The sequence below is a fragment of the Ornithorhynchus anatinus genome, chromosome 9 (genome assembly GCF_004115215.2).
Source record: "Ornithorhynchus anatinus isolate Pmale09 chromosome 9, mOrnAna1.pri.v4, whole genome shotgun sequence".
Lineage (NCBI taxonomy): Eukaryota > Metazoa > Chordata > Mammalia > Monotremata > Ornithorhynchidae > Ornithorhynchus > Ornithorhynchus anatinus.
The window spans coordinates 33,961,899-33,981,640 of NC_041736.1; the positions used below are offsets into that span (position 1 = coordinate 33,961,899).

The 19,742-nt window shown below is 46.8% G+C and overlaps 1 protein-coding gene across 3 annotated transcripts in view; it reads left to right on the plus strand.

Moving 5' to 3' along the window:
* The window catches only part of KLHL29 (kelch like family member 29), a 525,589-nt gene that overhangs the window by 475,290 nt on the left and 30,557 nt on the right, over positions 1-19,742 (plus strand). For all 3 annotated transcript variants that reach the window (XM_029072272.2, XM_029072273.1, XM_029072271.2), the window contains exons 8-9: positions 6,261-6,520; positions 18,988-19,186. In XM_029072272.2, the coding sequence (XP_028928105.1) occupies positions 6,261-6,520; positions 18,988-19,186 (459 nt within the window). The remainder of the gene's footprint in view (positions 1-6,260; positions 6,521-18,987; positions 19,187-19,742) is intronic.

Genomic DNA, 19,742 nt, shown 5'->3' on the forward strand with positions numbered 1-19,742 from the left:
CAAGCTGTTTCCTGAGCAAAGGAGCGAGGCCTAGTAAAGAAGCAGCATGGCCTAGTGGATAGAGCTTGGGCCTGGGTTCTAATGCTGGTTCTGCCTCTTGGGCAGGCCACTACATTTATCTGTTCCTCAGTTTCCCCATCAGCAAAATGGAGATTCAATCTTGTTCGCCCTCCTATTTGGACTGAGCTCCACCTGGAACAGGGACTGTGTGTCCAACTTGATGATTTTGTATCTAGTACAGTCTTGACACACAGTAAGCCCTAAAATTATCCATTACTATTATTACATCTTACATGCTAAGTATTGAGGTAAATCCAAGATAATCTTATTAGATTATCTCTGTCCCTGCCCGAGCCAGGGCTCACAATCCAAGCAATAGCGAGAGCTGACATTTTACCCCTATTTTAGAACTGAAGAGACTGAGGTCCCAAAAGATTGACTCGTTCAAGGTCACAGAGCAGATCAGTGGCAGAGATGGGACTAGAACCTATCCTTATCCTAGTCCCCTGCTCTTTCCACCAGGCCACACTGTCTTCAAGGCAATGGCCGCAGTTTCCAGGCTACTTGTATTCTACTTGATATCTCAGCCATAGAGGAGTGCAGTTGTGACCTTCCAAGCATCTCCGAGCCTCTCCAAGCTGAACCCCATCTGGAAAGGTTCTCGGCCCAGTGTGATGCTATTAAGAATCGAAATCAGAGAAGCCTCCATCAGAAAAGAACCACCCAGTCAGACAAGAAGGCCTACGAAGCCTGAGGTTCAGAGGAAGGGCCAAGTTAGGCCATGGGCGCAAAGGACAGGAGGGTATTTGGGGGCGGCTGGTAACCAAGCTGTTAATTCACATCCCACTGGATGTGCTGCCTTCTGCTGACTGCGCTTCTTTCTTCTTGCCCTCCTACAAGCTGAGAAGCAGCCTGGCTTCATTCAATAGTATTTATTGAGCGCTTACTATGTGCAGAGCACTGTACTAAGCGCTTGGGATGAACAAGTCGGCAACAGATAGAGACAGTCCCTGCCGTTTGACGGGCTTACAGTGGCTTAGTGGACAGAGCATGGACCTGAGGGTCAAAAGGACCTGGGTTCTAATCCTGGCACTACCACGAGTCTGCTATGTGACCTTGGGCAGGTCACTTCACTTCTCTGGGTCTCAGTTACCTCATCTGTAAAATGGGGATTAAGAGTGTGAGCCCCATGTGGGACAAGGACTGTGTCCAACCTGATTCATTTGTACCTACCCCAGTACTTAGAGCAGTGCTTAGCTCATAGTGAGTGCCTGCCGTACAGCCGAAGGGGGTGAGGGAGGGTTGGATCTCCCCTCCTCCCCACGGGCAAGTACCATAATTATTATTATTACTATTATTCACGCTGGTTTTTTTAATGGTACTTATTAAGAGCTTACTATGTGCCAGGCACTGTACTAAGCACTGCGAAGATACAAGGTAGTCAGGTTAGCCAAAGTCCCTGTCCCAAATGGGGCTCACAGTTTTAATTCCTCGTTTACCGACGGAGTAACTGAGACACACAGAAGTGAAATGACTTGCCCAAGGTCACACAGCAGACAAGTGGCAGAGCTGGGATTAGATCCCAGGTCCTTCTGACTCCTAAGTCTCTGCTCTATCCACTAGGCCATGCTGTTTCTATAGTTGCTGAATCTAACCACTTCTCAGCCACATCTTTCCCCTCCCCAGAGCATCTCCAGCACTTTCTCCTTCAGACCAGATAGAGGTTGATAGCCGGCAGATGTTTTAGATCCCCTGCAACTCATTATTCAATCACTGGTATTTACTGAGCGCTTACTGTGTGCAGAGCACTGAAGTATGCGCTTGGATGAATACAATGCAACGGAGTTGGTAGAAAGGTAGACACAATATTCTGCCCTCAGTGAGTTTTCAGTCCAGTTGGGGGGATGGACATGAAAATGAGCTGCAGGTAGGGAAAGTGGCAGAGTATAAGGATATTGTAAAGTATAAGGGCTGCGTGGCTCAGCGGAAAGAGCCCGGGCTTGGGAGTCAGAGGTCATGGGTTCTAATCCCGACTCTGCCACTTGTCAACTGTGTGACTGTGGGCAAGTCACTTCACTTCTCTGGCCCTCAGTTACCTCATCTGTAAAATGGGGATTAACTGTGAGCCTCATGTGGGTCAACCTGATTCCCCTGTATCTACCCCAGGGCTTAGAACAGTGCTCTGCACATAGAGCTTAAAAAATACCGACATCATTGTTATTATTATTATTACCATCTAAGGGGCAAAGAGAACAGGTATTTAGTCCCCATTTTTCACTTCAGTGGAATTGGTGCTTCAGAAGGTGCAGGATAAAATGGTGATCGATTCCCTGTCCATAAGTTACTTATATTCTAATGGGGGAGACAGGCATCAATCAGTCATTCAGTGATATTGAACACTAATAGTATGCAGATCACTGTATTCTTGGGAGAGTACAGTTGGATGACACTCCCACTGCTCACAGGGAGATTACAGTCTAGACAGGAAAACAGTCATTAAATTAAATTACGGATATGTACAAAAGTGCTCTGGGGTCTAGAGTGGGGTGAACATCAAGAACTTTAGGGGTACAGAGCCAAGTATATAGGTGATGCTTCAGAGAGAGGGAATAGTGTAAATGAGGGCTTAGGGAAGGTTCTTGAAGGCCTCACTTCAGATCGTAGCAACTGTGTGGCTCCTAAGTGCGGGGACCAAAATGCTGCAGAACTATGGAACTGTCTGTATCAAGTGTAGCATCCGGGCTGCATTTCACGAGGGTCGGGAGCACCACTAGCCTTTTCCCTAAGGTCTCTGGCCCTATTCCGCTGAAATGATTCCTCAGGGGAAAGGGGAAAGGGATTTGAAGTCGTTTGGCAGCATTAACCGGAAAGAAGAAAATCGTCCTGAAATGACTGTTCTCTCATAAGGGATTTTCTCTGAGTCACAGGGGTGTGCCAAGGAAATGGCTGCTCTGAGCGTTCCATGCATTAAAACTTCCTGGGGCTAGGGCTGGGGGCTTTGGCAGCCACAGGACCCCATTTCTCCCCCAGGCATGGGGGAATTATGTTGGTAGTCTGCAGAGAAGCTCACTGATTTCCAAAAGGCATAATGAGCAGTGGGAGAGTAACTGTAGCTGATTGGGAAGCAGCGTGGCATAGTGGGTAGAGCATGACCCTGGGCGTCAAAAGGTCATAGGTTTATTGCTCTGCTGCTGGTCAGCTGTGTGACCTTGAATAGGTCCCTTCACTTCTCTGGGCCTCAGTTACCTGAGCTGTATTTCTTCATATTTACCCCAGCGCTTAGTTCAGTGCCTGGCACAAATTAAGCACTTAAACATCATAATAATAATCTCCATCCAATCCTCAGCCCCTGGAGACACTACTCAGAATGACCCAATCAATCCATCTGTTGTATTTATTGAGCACTTGCTGAGTGCAAAGAACTGTTTTAAGCTCTTGGGAGAGTACAGTATGACAGTTGGTAGACAAGTTCCCTGCTCCCAATGAGTTTACAGTCTAGAGGACTGTAGACCCTCATCTAGAACTCAGATAATTCCGCCCCTGGGAGTCCTGTGGCCTGGGGATCTCTGCCTGAGAACACGGTCAACTCAGTCAATCATATAAATATTTATTGAGCGCTTTCTGTGTGCAGAGTACTGTACTAAGCACTTGGGAGAATGCATTACAACAGTATAAAAGACACATTCCCTAATCACAACGAGTTTACAGTCTAGGGGGAGTGTGGATCCCAGGGCCAGGCATGAGGGGTGGGCTGGGTTTCTGGGATTTTTGTATCCCAGAATCGTCGGGTCAGAAAAACGGCAAGGTAGAGCCAGGACGTGAAAACGAGGGTTGTGCTTAACATTGCCGCTGTTCCCACAAAGTGGCCTGCTGCCACTTTCATTCCAGGAAACCATGATAAAGCAGAGTCCTGTGTCTCCCAGGAAAGCTGGCTGTGTATCAGTCAATCAATCGATTATTTACTGTGTGCAGAGCATTGTACTAAGCCCTTGGGAGAGTACAGTATAGCAAAGTTGGTAGACACATTCCTTGCTTAGTCTTCTCCCATTGACATCCCTACTTCACAACACTTATGTCAAAATAGTAATACTTGTGGTGTACTTGTATTCGTACTAAGCACTGGGGTAGATACAAGATAAATGGGTTGGTTACAATCCCTGTCCCACAAGGGGCTCACAGTCTTAATCCCCATTTTATAGATGAGGTAACTGAGGCACAGAGAAGGTGACTTGCCCAAGGATCTCCCAACAGACAAGTGGCAGAGCTGGGATTAGAATAATAACTGTAATTATCATGATATTTGTTAAGGGCTTACTATGTGCCAGGCACCGCACTAATCCCTGGGATCCTGTGCCAAGGTGAACCTGGGTACTGGCCATCTCAAGGTCAAAATGCTACCTGTGACTCAACTTCTCTGGAGGCAGGGGGGCAGGAAGATAGGTATTCCTCACCTCCAAGCCGACCAAATAAGGTATGGAGGAGGGGGTGGGTGGTGGAGATTGAGCGAGCGGAGGCCAGAAGCTGGGACGGCCCAAGCCACAGGTAATAAATACCTGTTGCCTCTGATCTTCTGGGCGGTGGACCGAGACGTGCAGCAGCAGCAGTCCACGTGTCTTCCTCAGCTAGCCGCCTCGCCACGTGCGGATAACGCATAAGTGGATTCCTCCCAAGCGGGAAGAGCTCATTGGTGGGTGCTAGCCACCTCATCACGTGCGAACAAACCATGAGTGAATTCCTCCTGGGTGGGACCTGAGGGCTTTTGCCACGTGCCAGTAACCCATAAGTATATTCCTCCTGATAGGGAAGCTCTAACATCATTAAATAATCATATTTCTCCCGAAATGGAGGTTCAATTTGCCATATATAAAATAATCAAAAAATTCAATTTGCCATGTCCAAAATAATCAAATAATTCAATTCACCTCGCAGAATACATTTTGTATAAAACTCAGCCTTTCCATCCCCGGTCTCTCTCTCGCCGTGCCGATTCCCGAACGAACCCGTCCCTGGGCGATGGGTGCATACAAGCAAATAAGGTTAGACAGCCCAGGTCATTCTGACTCCTAGGTCCGTGCCCTATCTTCCAGGCCATGCTGCTTCTCATAATATCCTTGTGCTCTTATGCTATTTCTCCTATCTGTAGTTTATGTTATTGTCTGTCTCCCCTATAGACTGTGGGAGCTACCAACTCTGCTATATTGTGCTCTCCCAAGTGCTTTAGCACAGTGGTCTGCACATAATAAACCCTCAATAAATACCACTGATGGATGGATTGAAAGTAGCAGTAATGGAGCCACCATGGGGAAACCCATTGTGGAGGCACAAGGTCCCTCCAAACACAGAACTGGATCCTTATCAGCTGAACCACAACCTAGAATTGGGTTCAGATGTGGTTCAGAAGAAGTGTGGCCTAGTGGAAGGAGCATAGGCCTGGGAGTCAGAGGACCTGAGCTCTAAACCTGCCCCCCCATTTCCTCCCACCATGTTTGGCATCTGTGTTACCTTGGGCAAGTCATTTAACATCTGCTACCTCATCTGTCAAATGGATCTAAAATACCTGTTTTTCCTCCCTCTTAGACTGTGAGCCCCAAGTGAGACAGGAGCTGTATCTGATCTGATTACATTGTATCTCTCCCCGCACTTAATATAGTGCTTAGCACATAGGAAGCATAGAGCAAATACCATTTATTATTTTTCCTTTCTTCCTAGTTTCACCCCAAAAAGCACCTAGAAGACACAGTTCTGGTTCCTAAGGTGAAGAAGCTAATGATAGGCCTTGGCTAGATTTTTATGACTGATGGAGCCTGAAGCCAGTGCCCACTTGATCACAAAGTCCCTTCCTCCTTCCTCTTTAGACTGTAAGCTCGTTATGGGCTGGGAACGTGGCCGCTGATTCTGCTATACTGTACTTTCCGAAGTGCTTAATACAGTGCCCTGTCCCTAGCAAAGCAAGAGTGGATAGGGTACAGACCTACAAGTCAGAATATTATGGGCTCTAATCCCAGCTCTGGCACTTCTCTGCTCTGTGACCCTGGACAAATCATTTCACTTCTCTGTACCTCAGTTACCTCCTCTGCAAAATGGAGTTTGAGACTGTGAGCCCCACGTGGGAGAGGGACTGATTTGCTTGTATCCACCCCAGCGTGTAGTACAGTGCCTAGCACATAGGAAGTGCTTAACAAATACCAAAGTTATTGTCATTATTGAGTAAGCGCTCAGCAAATACCAGTGATTGATGGACTCATTTCTCTCCACTCCAGAAAAACAGCTGACGGCCAGCAACTGCCTGGGGATCTTGGCCATGGCGGAAGCTATGCAGTGTGGGGAGTTGTACAACATGGCCAAGGCCTTCGCCCTGCAGATCTTCCCCGAGGTGGCAGGTCAGGAGGAGATCCTGAACATCTCCAAGGATGACTTCATTTCCTACATGTCCAACGACAGCCTGAACACCAAAGCCGAAGAGCTCGTCTACGAGACTGTGATCAAGTGGATCAAGAAGGATTCGGCCGTGCGAGCTCAGGTACCCCTTCCCCCTTCCCCGCCTCTCCGGCGCATCTAAACCAAAGCAGAAATGAAAAACAATGATGGTGAAAGACGTGGGAATGGCCACGGCACAGAGGTGAACATGCAGGTGAAGGAGGGAGGCTCACGGTGATCAGGACCCCGGAACAGTGGATATCCACTGATTATCGAGGGTGAAAAGTAGCCTCATTAGCTGGAGTTATCTTATTGAAGTCAGGCTTTCCTGGATTATAGTTGCCTAGGGGATGTGAGGGGTGACCTCCGTTACAAATCAGTCTTCCAGGATTCGAATGAGGATGAGATGGTGTAATGCAGGATGCGATTCAGAAGCAGGCCTGCTATCGTGAGGTCCCTGGGGAAATCAAAGCCATCGGTAAATCGCCCCTTGGTTGTTCGCGTGTGTTAGAAATGGAAGCAACCATGCGGGGATGTTCAGGACAGTGTCCGTTGGGGCACTTTGGGCATCAGTTGGACATTTTTCCTGTCGAATCCCAGGTAATGATGAGGACCTGCCTCAATACCTCATGTTTTTAATCTCAGAATCACCGTGGTAACTTGGCAACTCGGTATGACTTAGTTCTCCCCCAGCCTAAGGGTGAACAGAACAGTTTAATGGAGGCTTGGAGGTCAGAGTGGAAAGGGAGAAGGGAAGAGTGTGTGCAGGGTAGTAATAATAATCATGGTGGTATTTGTTAAGTGCATACTAGGTGCCAAGCCTCTCCTAAGTGCTGGGATGGATACACGCAAGTCAGGTGAGACACAGTGCCTACCACAAAGTAAGCACCTAACAAATACCATCGTTATTATTACAATACGGCAGAATTAGCGGATGTGTTCCCTGCCCGTATTGAGCTTATGCTTCTATCCAGAGGAGAGATGAGGTGGGGAGATGCCCATGCCAGCCTTTGGGGTGGGGCTATCATGGACAAGAAGAACACAGAAGAGAAAAGTAAAAAACAGTCTGCTTGTTGGCCGCCTTTGTGTGTTCCTAAAAGTTCTATTCTGAGGCTCGGAGCAGGGCTGACGAGACCCAGGGAGAAGCAGCTGTGTTTGGCCCTTCGGGGTAAAGGAAGCAGCATGGTGTAGTGGATAGAGCACAGGCCCGGGAGTCAGAAGATCACGCGTTCTAATCCCGGCTCTGCCACTTGTCTGCTCTGTGACCCTGAGAGAGTCACTTCATTTCTCTGGGCCTCAGTTACCGAATCCGTAAAATGGAGATTGAGACTGTGAGCCTCACGTGGGACAGGGACTGTATTCAACCTGATTTGCTTGTATCCACCAAAGCACTTAGTACAGTGCCTGCCACATAGTAACCGCTTAACAGACACCATAATTAGTATTATCAATAAAGGATCCATGCTGGCAGTGAAGGGGGGAGCTGAGCTAATGCAACTTTCTGGCCCCCTCTTTCCTCCCCAGGACATCCCCTTTGACGTGGATGGAGGCCGCCCACTATAACTGTTAATCATTGTGATATTTGTTAACGTCTTATTATATCCTAAGCACTAGGGTCAATATGATCAGACACAGTCCCTCTATCACATAGTGCTCTCTGTTTAAGGGAAAAAACAGGTCTTTAACCCCCTTTTTAAAGACGGGGAAACTAAGCCACGGAAAAGCTGCATCTTGGCCAAGGTCACACAGCAAGTAAATGGTAAAGCCGTGATTAGGACCCAGGACTCCCGACTCGCGGTCCTGGACTCTTTCCACTAGGCCACGGAGCTTCCCAGTAGAGGGGGATTTTTGTCTCGGGTCAAGCTTTGGACAGAGGAGGTAGAGGCCAGTGGTCTACAGAAAAATCATGTCAACTCCCCTCAGTAGAATCCAGAGAACTCCTTCATATCTAGGCCAATTTTTCATCATCACGTTTGGGTTTTCTCCGACTCCAAGTTCCCGGATATCTGATGGCCTGAATGGCAGTTTTCAGTTCCCACAGTCCCCACCGCTGCCCCTTCTTTTTTTGCTTCCAGGATTGGTGGTCACATTTCACACCGCTGCCCGTATTTACCAGGCCCAAGTGCCCTGGTGGTAGCTCTTTCGGTTCTCTCCATTTCCCGCTAGGATGTTTGGTGAAAGCCATTGTTTGGACGGAGGTTTAATTTTCTGTGTGTATCTATGGAGATGAGCATTTTTTAATGGTAATTGTTGAGCATTTACTATGTGCCAAGCACTGCACTAAGCCCTGGGGAAAATACACACTAATCTGGCTGGACAAAGTCCAGGTCTCATAGGGGGCTCATAGTCTTAATCCCCATTTTAAAACTGAGGTAACTGAGCCACAGAGAAGTGAAGTGACTTGCCCAAGGTCACACAGCAGAGATGTCTTGGAGCTATTTGTATAAATGATTGAGAGGCTTTTTTCACTGACTCTCAAATATGATCCCTTGTGAAGCTGGCTTTCAAGGGTGGTCGCTCTTACTTTTCCTCATTTCTTCAGACCCTGCTGGTTGCAATAAAGCCCTTGCTCAGAGTGAAGCTCGGTTTTCTGAATGGAACAGCTGCTAGTTTTGATTTACCGTGAAAACCACCCTTAAATTTTCCATAATGACATCTAGATTTGAGAAATTTGAGAGTAAATTATTTCTAAGGGGGAAGGTAAAAAGAAAAAAAGAAAAAGAAATAAAATAAATGTATGCTCCTTTTTTCATTTATTTGATAGACGGCATGGGTAAGAAAATAATGGGGCAATCTGAGCCCAAGTGCTACCATCCCTTCCTCTGTAGGGCAGAAGGTTTCAGAGAACAGGAATCAGAGGAAGCTGAAAGCAACTTAGGAAACCTTTTATGAAGAGAGGGTTTGATGGATCGATTTTGAAATGGCCCAGTCAGCTGACGTTGCCGTCATCGCTATTTATTTCTGAGTGGTTCGGTGAAGATCTCAAAGGATTTTTAGGAGGGGTTGCTCCTTGATTGAGTCTGGTCACATGAATTATACAGATAATTGAGGCCTGAATTTGGCCAGATTCCATGGCCTTCAGCTTCGGAGGTCCATGTGCTAAACTGCCATAATAATAATAATAATGGTATTTGTTAAGCCCTTATATGTGCCAGTCATTGTACTCAGCACTTGGGTAGATACAAGCAAATCGCGTTGGACAAAGTGGCCGCCCCATGTAGGGCTCATAGTCTCAATCCCCATTTTACAGATGTGGTAACTGAGGCACAGAGAAGTAAAGTGACTTGCCCAAGGTCACACAGCAGACAAGTGGCAGAGCCAGGATAAGAACCCATGAATCTGCCATCACACCGGGTGGTCACAAAGGCCAAGAGGCCCTCTCCTGGCTATCAGTCAGTTAATCAGTGGTATTTATTGAGCATTAACTGTGCAGAGCACTGTACTAAGCTCTCTGGACAGTACAGTACAAGAGAGTTGGTAGACGCGGTCCTTGCTCTCCAGGAATTTACATTCTCGCAGGGGAATTATGCATTAAAATACCTTACAGGTAGAAGCCCCAACCAGTCAGCCAAGACTGCCTGCAGAGAGGCAGAGAACAGGGAGGGGAGAGCAGAGATATCATGGCCTAGTTAGAAAGATCCCAGGCCTGGTTGTCAGAGGAGCTGGGTTCTAATCCTCACTCCACCGCTGTGCCCTTGGGCAAATCACTTAACTTTTCTGTGCTTCACTTCCCTCATCTGCAAAATGGGGAATCCAATATGTTTTCTCTCTCCTACTTAAGCTATGGTACCTGGTTTTCTTATATCTATCCCAGTACTTAGTAGAGTGCTTGGCACAGAGTTAGCACTTTTAACAAATAACAGTGTTATTATTACTATTGCTGGGTCACTTACATGGCTATCATTGAGGACAGGGACCATGTTTCCTCTTTTCTTATAGTGTCTTGTGCTCTCATTTCCTCTTTTCCCATTCTTTTCTGCGTCACCTTGTACTTGGATTTGCTTCCTTTATTCACCCCTTGCTTAGTCCCCAGCACTTTTGCACATATCCTTATTTGTTTATATTAATGTCTGTCTCCCCGTCTAGACTGTAACCTCATTGTGGGCAAGGAATGTTTTACTAACTCTGATATTCTGCACTCTCCCAAGCACTTAGTATAGGGTTCTGCACATAGTAAACGCTCAATAAATGTGATTAATTGTCTGACTGCACACGATAAACACACAATACATATGATTCATTCAGTGGTATTTGTTTATTGTGTGCAGACCGCTGTGCTAAGCACTTGGGAGAGTACAATTAACAATAAACTGACACATCCCTGCCCACAATGACCTTACCGTCTCCCATCTTCTCAAGTCCAGTCGGAGCCCAGTGTATAAACGTGGCAAGTCACTGTGGTGCCCCTTCCCCCACCCCCACATCTGCTCTGTTTCTGGCCTCTCACAGTCAGCCAATCAGGTAATAGCATTTTGGGGGGCATCTACTATGAGCACAGCACTATACTGAGAGCTTGGGGAAGTACAGTTGAATAAGAGATGCAGCCTCTGCCTCCAGGAGCTTACAATCTAATGGGGAAGCGTGATGTTACCAGATGAATATCCCTTCCTTCCCCAACTACCTGGCCTTGGTACTTCCTCCTCAATCCTTGCCTCTGATTGCCTCACCTCTAAATCCTGCCATATACAGCATGAATTGCACTTCCCTCAGAGAGGAGCCACCATGGAATGACTCTCCTGCCTTCCTCTCTCCGGAGTGTGGGGGAACTTCACAGAAAGACAGTCTCAAAGCTACCAGAAAAATGCTCGGGCTTTTAAGAGCAAAGGTATGGAAGGATAAATAGATAAGTCAGCAAGTTAATCTATGTTGAGAATACGAATGAGCGTCGGATGTATAAATATAAATGCTAATGGCTGTGATTGGATAGAGGCAACTTGGGAAGGATGGAGTTGAATTGGGGAAAGCTTCCAGAAGGTGATGGGCTTTCAGGAGGGCTTGATAGATGAGGAGAACTGTGGTAGAGTGGATTTGAAGTGGGAGGGAGTTCCAGACAGGAGGAAGGATGTGAGAGAGGGGGTGGAGTTGACAGGGTGGCAAACAAGGTGCTGAGTAGCCCCCTAAAACTCAATAAAGCAGCTATGGTTAGACTGTGACTTCTCTGTGGGAAGGGAATGTGCCTACCAACTCTGTTATACTGCTCTCTGCCAAGTGCTTAGTACACACTAAGCACTCAATAAATACAATTGATTGTATTTATCAATCAGTTTATCAATAAATACAATTGACTGGGGGGTCTCAGCTGAAATCCAGCTAAGAAACCGAGCAGGAGGACAGAGTTTGGGTGGGAAGATAAGTTAAGTTCAGTGTTAGCCATATTAAGTTTGAGGTGACAGGAGTACATCCAAGTAGATTTGTCTTGAAAGCAGGTTCTGGTCCCAGCTCCACACTTGCCTACTGCATGACCTGGGGTAATTCACCTAACTTCTCTGTTCCTCATCAATAAAAGAAGGGTTCAGTACCTGTTCTCCCTTCTACTTAGACTATAAAGCCATGTGGGATGGGGGCTGTGAACAGTGCTTGACACATACTAAGAGCTTAACAATAATAATATTCATTAAGAGTAGCTGTTTTGGAGTGGAGTAGGGTGGAGAGGGCAAGTCTCTACATTTGGAGGATTTGGAATCCAAGTTTGGTGGAAACGATAGAAGAGTCTGTTGGAGAACCAAAGATTCCCTTGCTTCAATTAGATAGCTTCTACTTATACAGCTGAAACAGCAGTTTGTAGAAAAGGAAGGCCTATCTTAATATGGCTAATTTAACGGCTGTATTTGTATTGCTTGCTGAAATATGTTTCTTCAGACAGATTGTACAAAGAATCATTTGTGTAAAAGAATAGTAAAATATACAGACGGCCGAGCCGCAAGGCATCAGGGAAACATTATTTTGACCTCTCTGGGCATTTCTTCAAATATGTCAAAAATCTTGATAGCTTTCCAGGGTAAGGAATTTGATTCTGTAGCAGTAAATGTATTTCTTTTTAAGATGGGCTGTGGACCATTGGAAACCGATAGTCCACATCTGGACACGAAGGCAGCGCTTCAAAGCATACCTAGGAGGACTTGGTTCATCAAGGGATTAAAAGTGAAGACAGTTTCAGTTGTTTTGTTTAATGTGATTCTAGAGTTTTCTCCACTGGCGTAGAATGAAAATTAAAGGCAGTTAGTTATCGGAACACAGAGCCATAGACCCTTCTATCTAGGCTCCCTCCCAACGGTCTGCTTTGCAGGCTAGTAAGAGTCACAGAGTTTAATTCACAAAGGAAACCCAGCTTGAGGCGAGTGGCCAGTGGTGACAGGATCACCCTCCGGTGTGCTGGGAGGCCGTTCTGAAAGCAAGTGTTGTAAAAGGAAAATAGACACACTGTCGATACACATTTCTAGAATCATTGACTCTGTGGACTGAAAGGACCTCAGGAGGCTATCTGACTATTCTCCAGCAGGACTACCACCACCCCAGACCTTCAGATAAATGAGTGCCTACCTTAATTCTCTCTCCATCTACAGCTCCCCTGCTCCCTTGGAGGCCCTCCCTCCTCCTGCCCCTTCTTCGAGTCTCCTAACTTTCCCAGCAGTATCTCAAGAGGTGATCTCCCCACACCTCTCAAACTCTAACCCCATCTATCTGAAACTCTGACCTCTTCCCTTCACACCTTATCAAAACACTCACCCCAACCCCTCTTTCTTTCCTGACTGCCATCTTTAACTGTTCATTTTCAAATGGTTTCTTCCTCACTGGTTTTAAACATGCTCATGTCTCCCATATACTAACAAAAATCTCTCCCTTGACCCCACGGTTCGTTCCAGTTATAGCCCCATCTCCCTTCTACCGTTCCTCTCCCAACTCCTCGAGCAAGTTGTCTACACCTGTAGCCTCCACTTCCTCTCCTCCAATTATCTCCCTGACCCCCTCCAATCTGTCTTCCGCCCATTTGACTCCATGATAAATCTCCAATCCAACAACTTCTGTTCCATCCTAATCCTCCTTGACTGCTTGACTTCTTTTGGCATCATTTACCACATCCTTCTCCTTGAAGCATTATCTATCCTGGGCTTCTCTGACTCTGTCCTCTTCTGGTTCACCTACCAATCAATCAGTGGTATTATTTGAATACTTGTACTGAGCGCTGCCTACTAAGTGCTTGGGAAAGTACAATATAAAAGAGTCAATACATATGTTCTCTGCCCACGAGGAGCTTACAGTCTGGAGCGGGGAGACAGATATTAAAATAAATAATGGTTATGGACATGGGTGGTGTGGGGTTGAAGGTGAATAAAGCGTACAAATCCAACTGCAAGGGTGGCACAGAAGGGACAGGGACTAGGGGAAAGGAAGACTTAGTTGGGGAAGACCTCTCGGAGATATTATTTTAATAAGGGTTTGAAGATGGGAAGAGTTGTGGACTGCTTGATATGAATGGGGAGAGAGTTCCAGGCCAGAGGCAGGACATGAACGAGGGGTCAGCGATCAGATGGACAAGACTGAGGTGCAGTGAGTAGATTGGCGTTAGAGGTGCAAAGTTAGGTCCTGGGTCATAGTAGGAAATCAGTGAGGTGAGGTAGGAGGGGGCAAGGTGATTGAGTGCTTTAAAGCTGACGGTAAGAAGTTTCTCTTCAATGCGGAGATGGGTGGGCAACCACCGGAGGTTCTGGAGGAGTGGGGAAACACAGGCTGAACAGTTTTGTAGAAAAATGATATGGGGAGCAGAGTGAAGTATGGACAGGAGGCAGGGAGGTCAGTGAGGAGACTGATACAGTAGTCAAGATGGGATAGGATAAGTGCTGCATAGTAGCAGTTTGGATGGAGAGGAAAGGGCAGATTTTAACGATGTTGGGAAAGTAGAATTGATGGGATGTGGTGGTAGACTGAATATGTGGGTTGAAGAGAGAGATGACTGGAGGATTATGCCAAGGTTACAGGCTTGTGAGACAGGGAGAAGAGTGGTGTTCTCTGTAGTGATGGGAAAGTCAGGAGGAGGACAGGTTTCGGGTGGGAAGATGAGGAGTTCTCTTTTGGACATGTGAAGTTTGACTCTTAAATAGTACTTGCACTTAGCAAAGCTTTTATTCTTTTCTTTGTGTTCATATCCACTTTGTGACAGGATCCTAGCAACAAGCAACCACTTTATGAGATTGGTTTGGCTAATAGCAGCCCCTGATATTTGTTCAGTGATAAAAGCAAAACTCTGGGAATCAGGAGACCTAAGTACTTGTCCCTGACCTCCCATTAAGGAAATATGATCTTGGGCAAGTCACTTCGCTTCTCTATGCCTCAGTCACCTCATCTGTAAAATGGGGATTAAGACTGTGAGTCTCATGTGGGATCTGGACAGTGTCCAACCTGATTACCTTGTAACTATCCTATGTATCTTCCTCAGTGCTTAGAAAAGTACCTGGTACATGGAAAGTGTGTAACAAATACCGTAAAAAAAAAGCGTGCTGGATCTAGGCTATCAAGGGTGAAAGATTCTGAAAAAAGAACCCCCTGGTGTATTCTGTGAGGAGAACGGATCTCACAGCGAAGCAGCATGTTGTAGTGGATAGAGCATGGGTCTGGGAGTTAGAAGGTCATGGGTTCTAATCCCAGCACTGCCACTTGTCTGTTGTGTGACCTTGGGCAAGTCTATTAACTTCTCTGTGCTTCAGCTACCTCATCTGTAAATTGGCGATTGACACTGTGAGCCCCATATGGGACAGGGACTGTGTCCAACCCAATTTGCTTGTATCCACCCCAGAACTTAGTGCAGTGCCTGGCACATTGTAAGCACTTTAAAAATGCCATAATTATTATTATTAGCGGAAATCCTGAAAAATAGCGGCCTACTTGGATGGTGAAGACCTCAGGAGCCACCGTGGCAACAGCCTGCTTGGGTTTCACGCCCAGGCCCGGCCTAGGCAACCGTGCTGTAATCATGTTGGCTGTAAATGGGTCCTTCACGTAAAAACTTTTCCATGCTTCACAGTGGACTGCACCCCTGCACACTTATTAATCATTACACTCGGCGCCCCACGGGGAACAAGACTGGCAGTAAGGAGAATGCATGTGGCGCTGCGCAAGCTACGCCTGGGCCTGGGAGTCAGAAGGACCTGGGTTCTAATCCCGGCTCTGCCACTGTCTGCTGTGTGACCTTGGGCAAGTCACTTCACTTCTCCCTGCCTCAGTTGCCTCATCTGGAAAATGGGGATTAAGACTGTGAACCCCAGGTGGGACAGGGACTCTTGGTACATAGTAAACAATTAAATACCATGAAAAAAGCCCAAACATATTTAATCTCTGCTTTAAAAATTAGGAAAATAATAATAATAAGGATAATGATATTTTTAAGTGTTTATTTTGCACTAAGCGCTGGGGTGGATAGAAGGTAATTGGGTGGGACACAGACCCTGACCCACATGGGGCTCACAGTCTCAATCCCCATTTTACAAATGAGGTAACTGAGGACCAGAGAAGTGAAGTGACTTGCCTAACGTCACACAAAAGTGGCGGAGCCGGAAGTAGAACCTGTGACTCTCTGACTCCCAGGCCCGTGCTCTATCCAGTATGCCATCAGAGAAGTTTAGTGACTTGCTCAAAGTCACATGGCAGGCAAGTGACTAAGCCAGGATTAGAACCCAGGCCCTCTGACTCTCAGGGCTGTCCTCTTTCCACTAGACCATGCTACTTCCCCGTTGGAGTACTCTTCGTATGCTAAGGTCCATTCAGCACCTTATCCCAGATCTCTTGTCACAGATGCCCCTGAGAAAACAGGCTCTACAGTCAGAGAATACTATAGGCAGCGTGGCTCAGTGGAAAGAGCATGGGCTTTGGAGTCAGGGCTCATGAGTTCGAATCCCAGCTCTGCCACTTGTCGGCTGTGTGACTGTGGGCAAGTCACTTAACTTCTCTGTGCCTCAGTTCCCTCATCTGTAAAATGGGGATTAAGACTGTGAGCCCCACGTGGGACAACCTGATTCCCCTATGTCTACCCCAGCGCTTAGAACAGTGCTCGGCACATAGTAAGCGCTTAACAAATACCAACATTATTAGGCAGAACAGAAGAATCACTCAGGTGGAAAATCCAATTAGAGTTGGTATTTGGCACTTACTCTGTGCCAAACACTGTGTCAAGTAGTAGGGTAGAAACAAATTGCATCAGACAGACACAGCCCCCAGCCTACACGGGGCCAGAGTCCTGTAGGTTTTCCAAGAGGATTGAGCATGTTGAGGGGAAAGAGAAAAAAAACAACCAAAAAACAGGCAAATACACACGTCTTAAAGTTCAGAAGTGGGTCAGTCCTGTGAATCCTCATTCATTTCCTTCTGCGTAATCCTCACTGACCCTGGCAGGACTCCATAGTAATATAAGGAGGAGAAGCAGCATTGCCTAGTGGCTAGAGCCCAGGCCTGGGTGTCATAAGGACCTGGTTCTAATCCCAGCTCCACTGCTTGTCAGCTGTGTGACCTTGGGCAAGTCATTTCTCTTTTCTGTGCCTCAGTTACTTCATCTGGAAAATGGGGATTAAGACTGTGAGCCCCATGTGGGTCATTCATTCATTCAGTCATATTTATTGAGCACTTACTGTGTGCAGAGCATTATACTAAGCGCTAGGGAGAGTATATTATAACAATTAGACACATTCTCTGCTCCGAAAGAGCTTACAGTCTAGAGGTCGGGACAGACAATATAAATAAATTGCAGATATGTACATAAGTGCTGTGGGGCTGGGAAGGGGGAAATGAATAAAGGGAGAAAGTCAAGGTGATGCAGAAGGGAGTGGGAGAAGAGGTAAGGAGGACTTAGTCAGGAAAGGCCTCTTGGAAGAGATGTGCCTTCAATAAGTCAGGGAAAGTAATTGTCTGTCACATTTGAGGAGGGAGAGTCGTGAAGTGGATCCCACCTGATTAGCTTGTATCTACCCCAGTGCTTAGTGTAGTGCCAGGCATATAGTAAGCACTTAACAAGTACCATAAAAAAAGGAGAGCCATAAAAAAAGGAGGGAGGGGACAGTAACCAAAAGATTATTTTTTTTTCTAATGAGGACTGTGCCTTTTTGTCTTGAAAAATTGTATCCCAATCTCAAGGGAGGAGGCAGGAAAATTCTCCAAAGACAAATAGCATTTTTCTATGTTATTAAGATATTATAATATATAGTAAATCGCATATTATAGAATATAATATGTTAAATATAGCATATATATGTCACTGCTAATAGGATTCCTCTGGGAATTGGGCAGTTCTGGGGAAAGAGTGCTAGCCTTGGTCCAGTGCACAGACAAACCATGGCTGACCAGGCGTTCTTGCGTGAACCAGATGAGACAGATGGAGAGCTGAAGGGCTATTTGACTTCGGTCGCCCCTGCCGAGGATAATGGTAACCGGATTCTTAATGCCATTAGAGCTGGGAGAAGGGAAGGATCAGGAGCACCAGGAGAAGCGTCATGGCTTAGTGGATCGAGCACAGACCAGGGAGTCAGAAGGTCATGGGTTCTAATCCTAGTTCCGCCACATGTCTGCTGTGTGACCTTGGGCAAGTCATTTCACTTCTCTGGGCCTCAGTTAACTCATCTGTAAAATGGGGATTGAAACCTTGAGCCCTGTGTGGGAAAGGGACTGAGTCTAACCTGATGATCTTGCTTGTACCCCAGTGCTTATTACAGTGCCTGGCACATAGTAAGTGAAATGTCATAATTATCATTATTATTATCAGGAAGGGGCCGGTTGAAAGCGAGTCATCTCTGTTAAGTGGGCTGTAATGGACTCTGCCCTGGGACCATCCACACAGGGTGAGTTGGGTCAGAGCCAATACCTGATTCATCACAAAGAAAAATGCAAATCAACCGGGAAGTGGGATCACTTTGCATACAATAAGCACTCAGTAAATACGATTGAGATTGAATGAATCACCCCCCACCCCCACCCCCAACCTCTGTAAACTGCTGTGGGCAGGGGCAATATTGTTTTGTACTCTCCCAAACGCTTGAGGTCACACAGCAGGCAAGTGGCTGAACCAGCATTAGAACCCAGGCCCTCTGACTCTAAGAGTTCTGTGTTCTACACATAGTAAGTGCTCATATGATTGATTGAGTGAATGAACACCCCTGATGTTGAGAATCAGACCAGCAGCCCCTAATAAACCTCTGCCTGGCACTCAGGAAAGAACTCACCAGGCTTTCCAGCTAATAATAACAGTTGTGGCATTTGTTAAGCACTTACCATATGCTAGGCACTGCACTAAGCACTGGGGTGGATACAAGCAAATCAGGTGGGACACAGTACAGTGCCTGGCACATAGTAAGCACTTAACAAATACCATAATTATTAATTATTATCATTATTGTTACTGCTACTCTGCGAGTCCAACTTCTTCCTGACTAGACCAATGCTTTTGGATAACCTTGCAAAATTACAAGTTTTGGACTCGTCGTGTCAACCTCTGAGCGGACTATTAGGGACACTGCGGGGAGGAGAAGGAGGAGGAAGGGAGGGGGTGCAGTCCAAACTCTCTGAGCCATGTGTGTGTTTTCTCTCCTCCAGTACGCAGCTGAGCTGCTGGCCGTGGTCCGCCTGCCTTACATCCACCCCAGCTACCTGCTGAACGTCGTCGACAACGAGGAGCTGATCAAGTCTTCGGAGGCTTGCCGGGACCTCGTGAACGAAGCCAAGCGCTACCACATGCTGCCTCATGCCCGGCAGGAGATGCAGACGCCCAGGACCCGGCCCCGCCTCTCAGCAGGTAGAGCGCACCTGGTTCCCCCTGCGGGAGACGGGCAGAACCGATTTCAGCAGCGTATCCGGGCTGCCAAAGGGTCACCCTGGTTCTACAAAGGTTTCGTTTGCATGGGCCTGGGAGGCAGTAGGACCTGGTTCTAATCCTGGCTTCACCATTTGTCTGCTGGGTGACCGTGGGCAAGTCACTTCGCTTCTCTGGGCATCAGTTACCTCATCTGTAAAATGGGGATTAAGACTTTGAGCCCCATGTGGAACATGGACCATGTCTAATCTGATTATTTTATGTCTACCCCAACACTTAATAGAGTGCTTGGTACACAGTAAGCACTTCACCAATGCCAAAATAAAAGAGAGAGAGAGAGAAAAAACTGACAAAGAGAAGCCACATGCACAAGCACACTCACTCTCCCCCTCCATCCCAGGGCCCGGAAGGAACTTGTAGTCAGGAACAACCGCCCACTTCGAATAATGGGAATATCTTCCACCCTCCCAAACCTACTGTTCAGGTTATCCCCCCAGTGTGGTACCGTTCAGGTTAATCCCCCCTCGGTAGGCCGAGG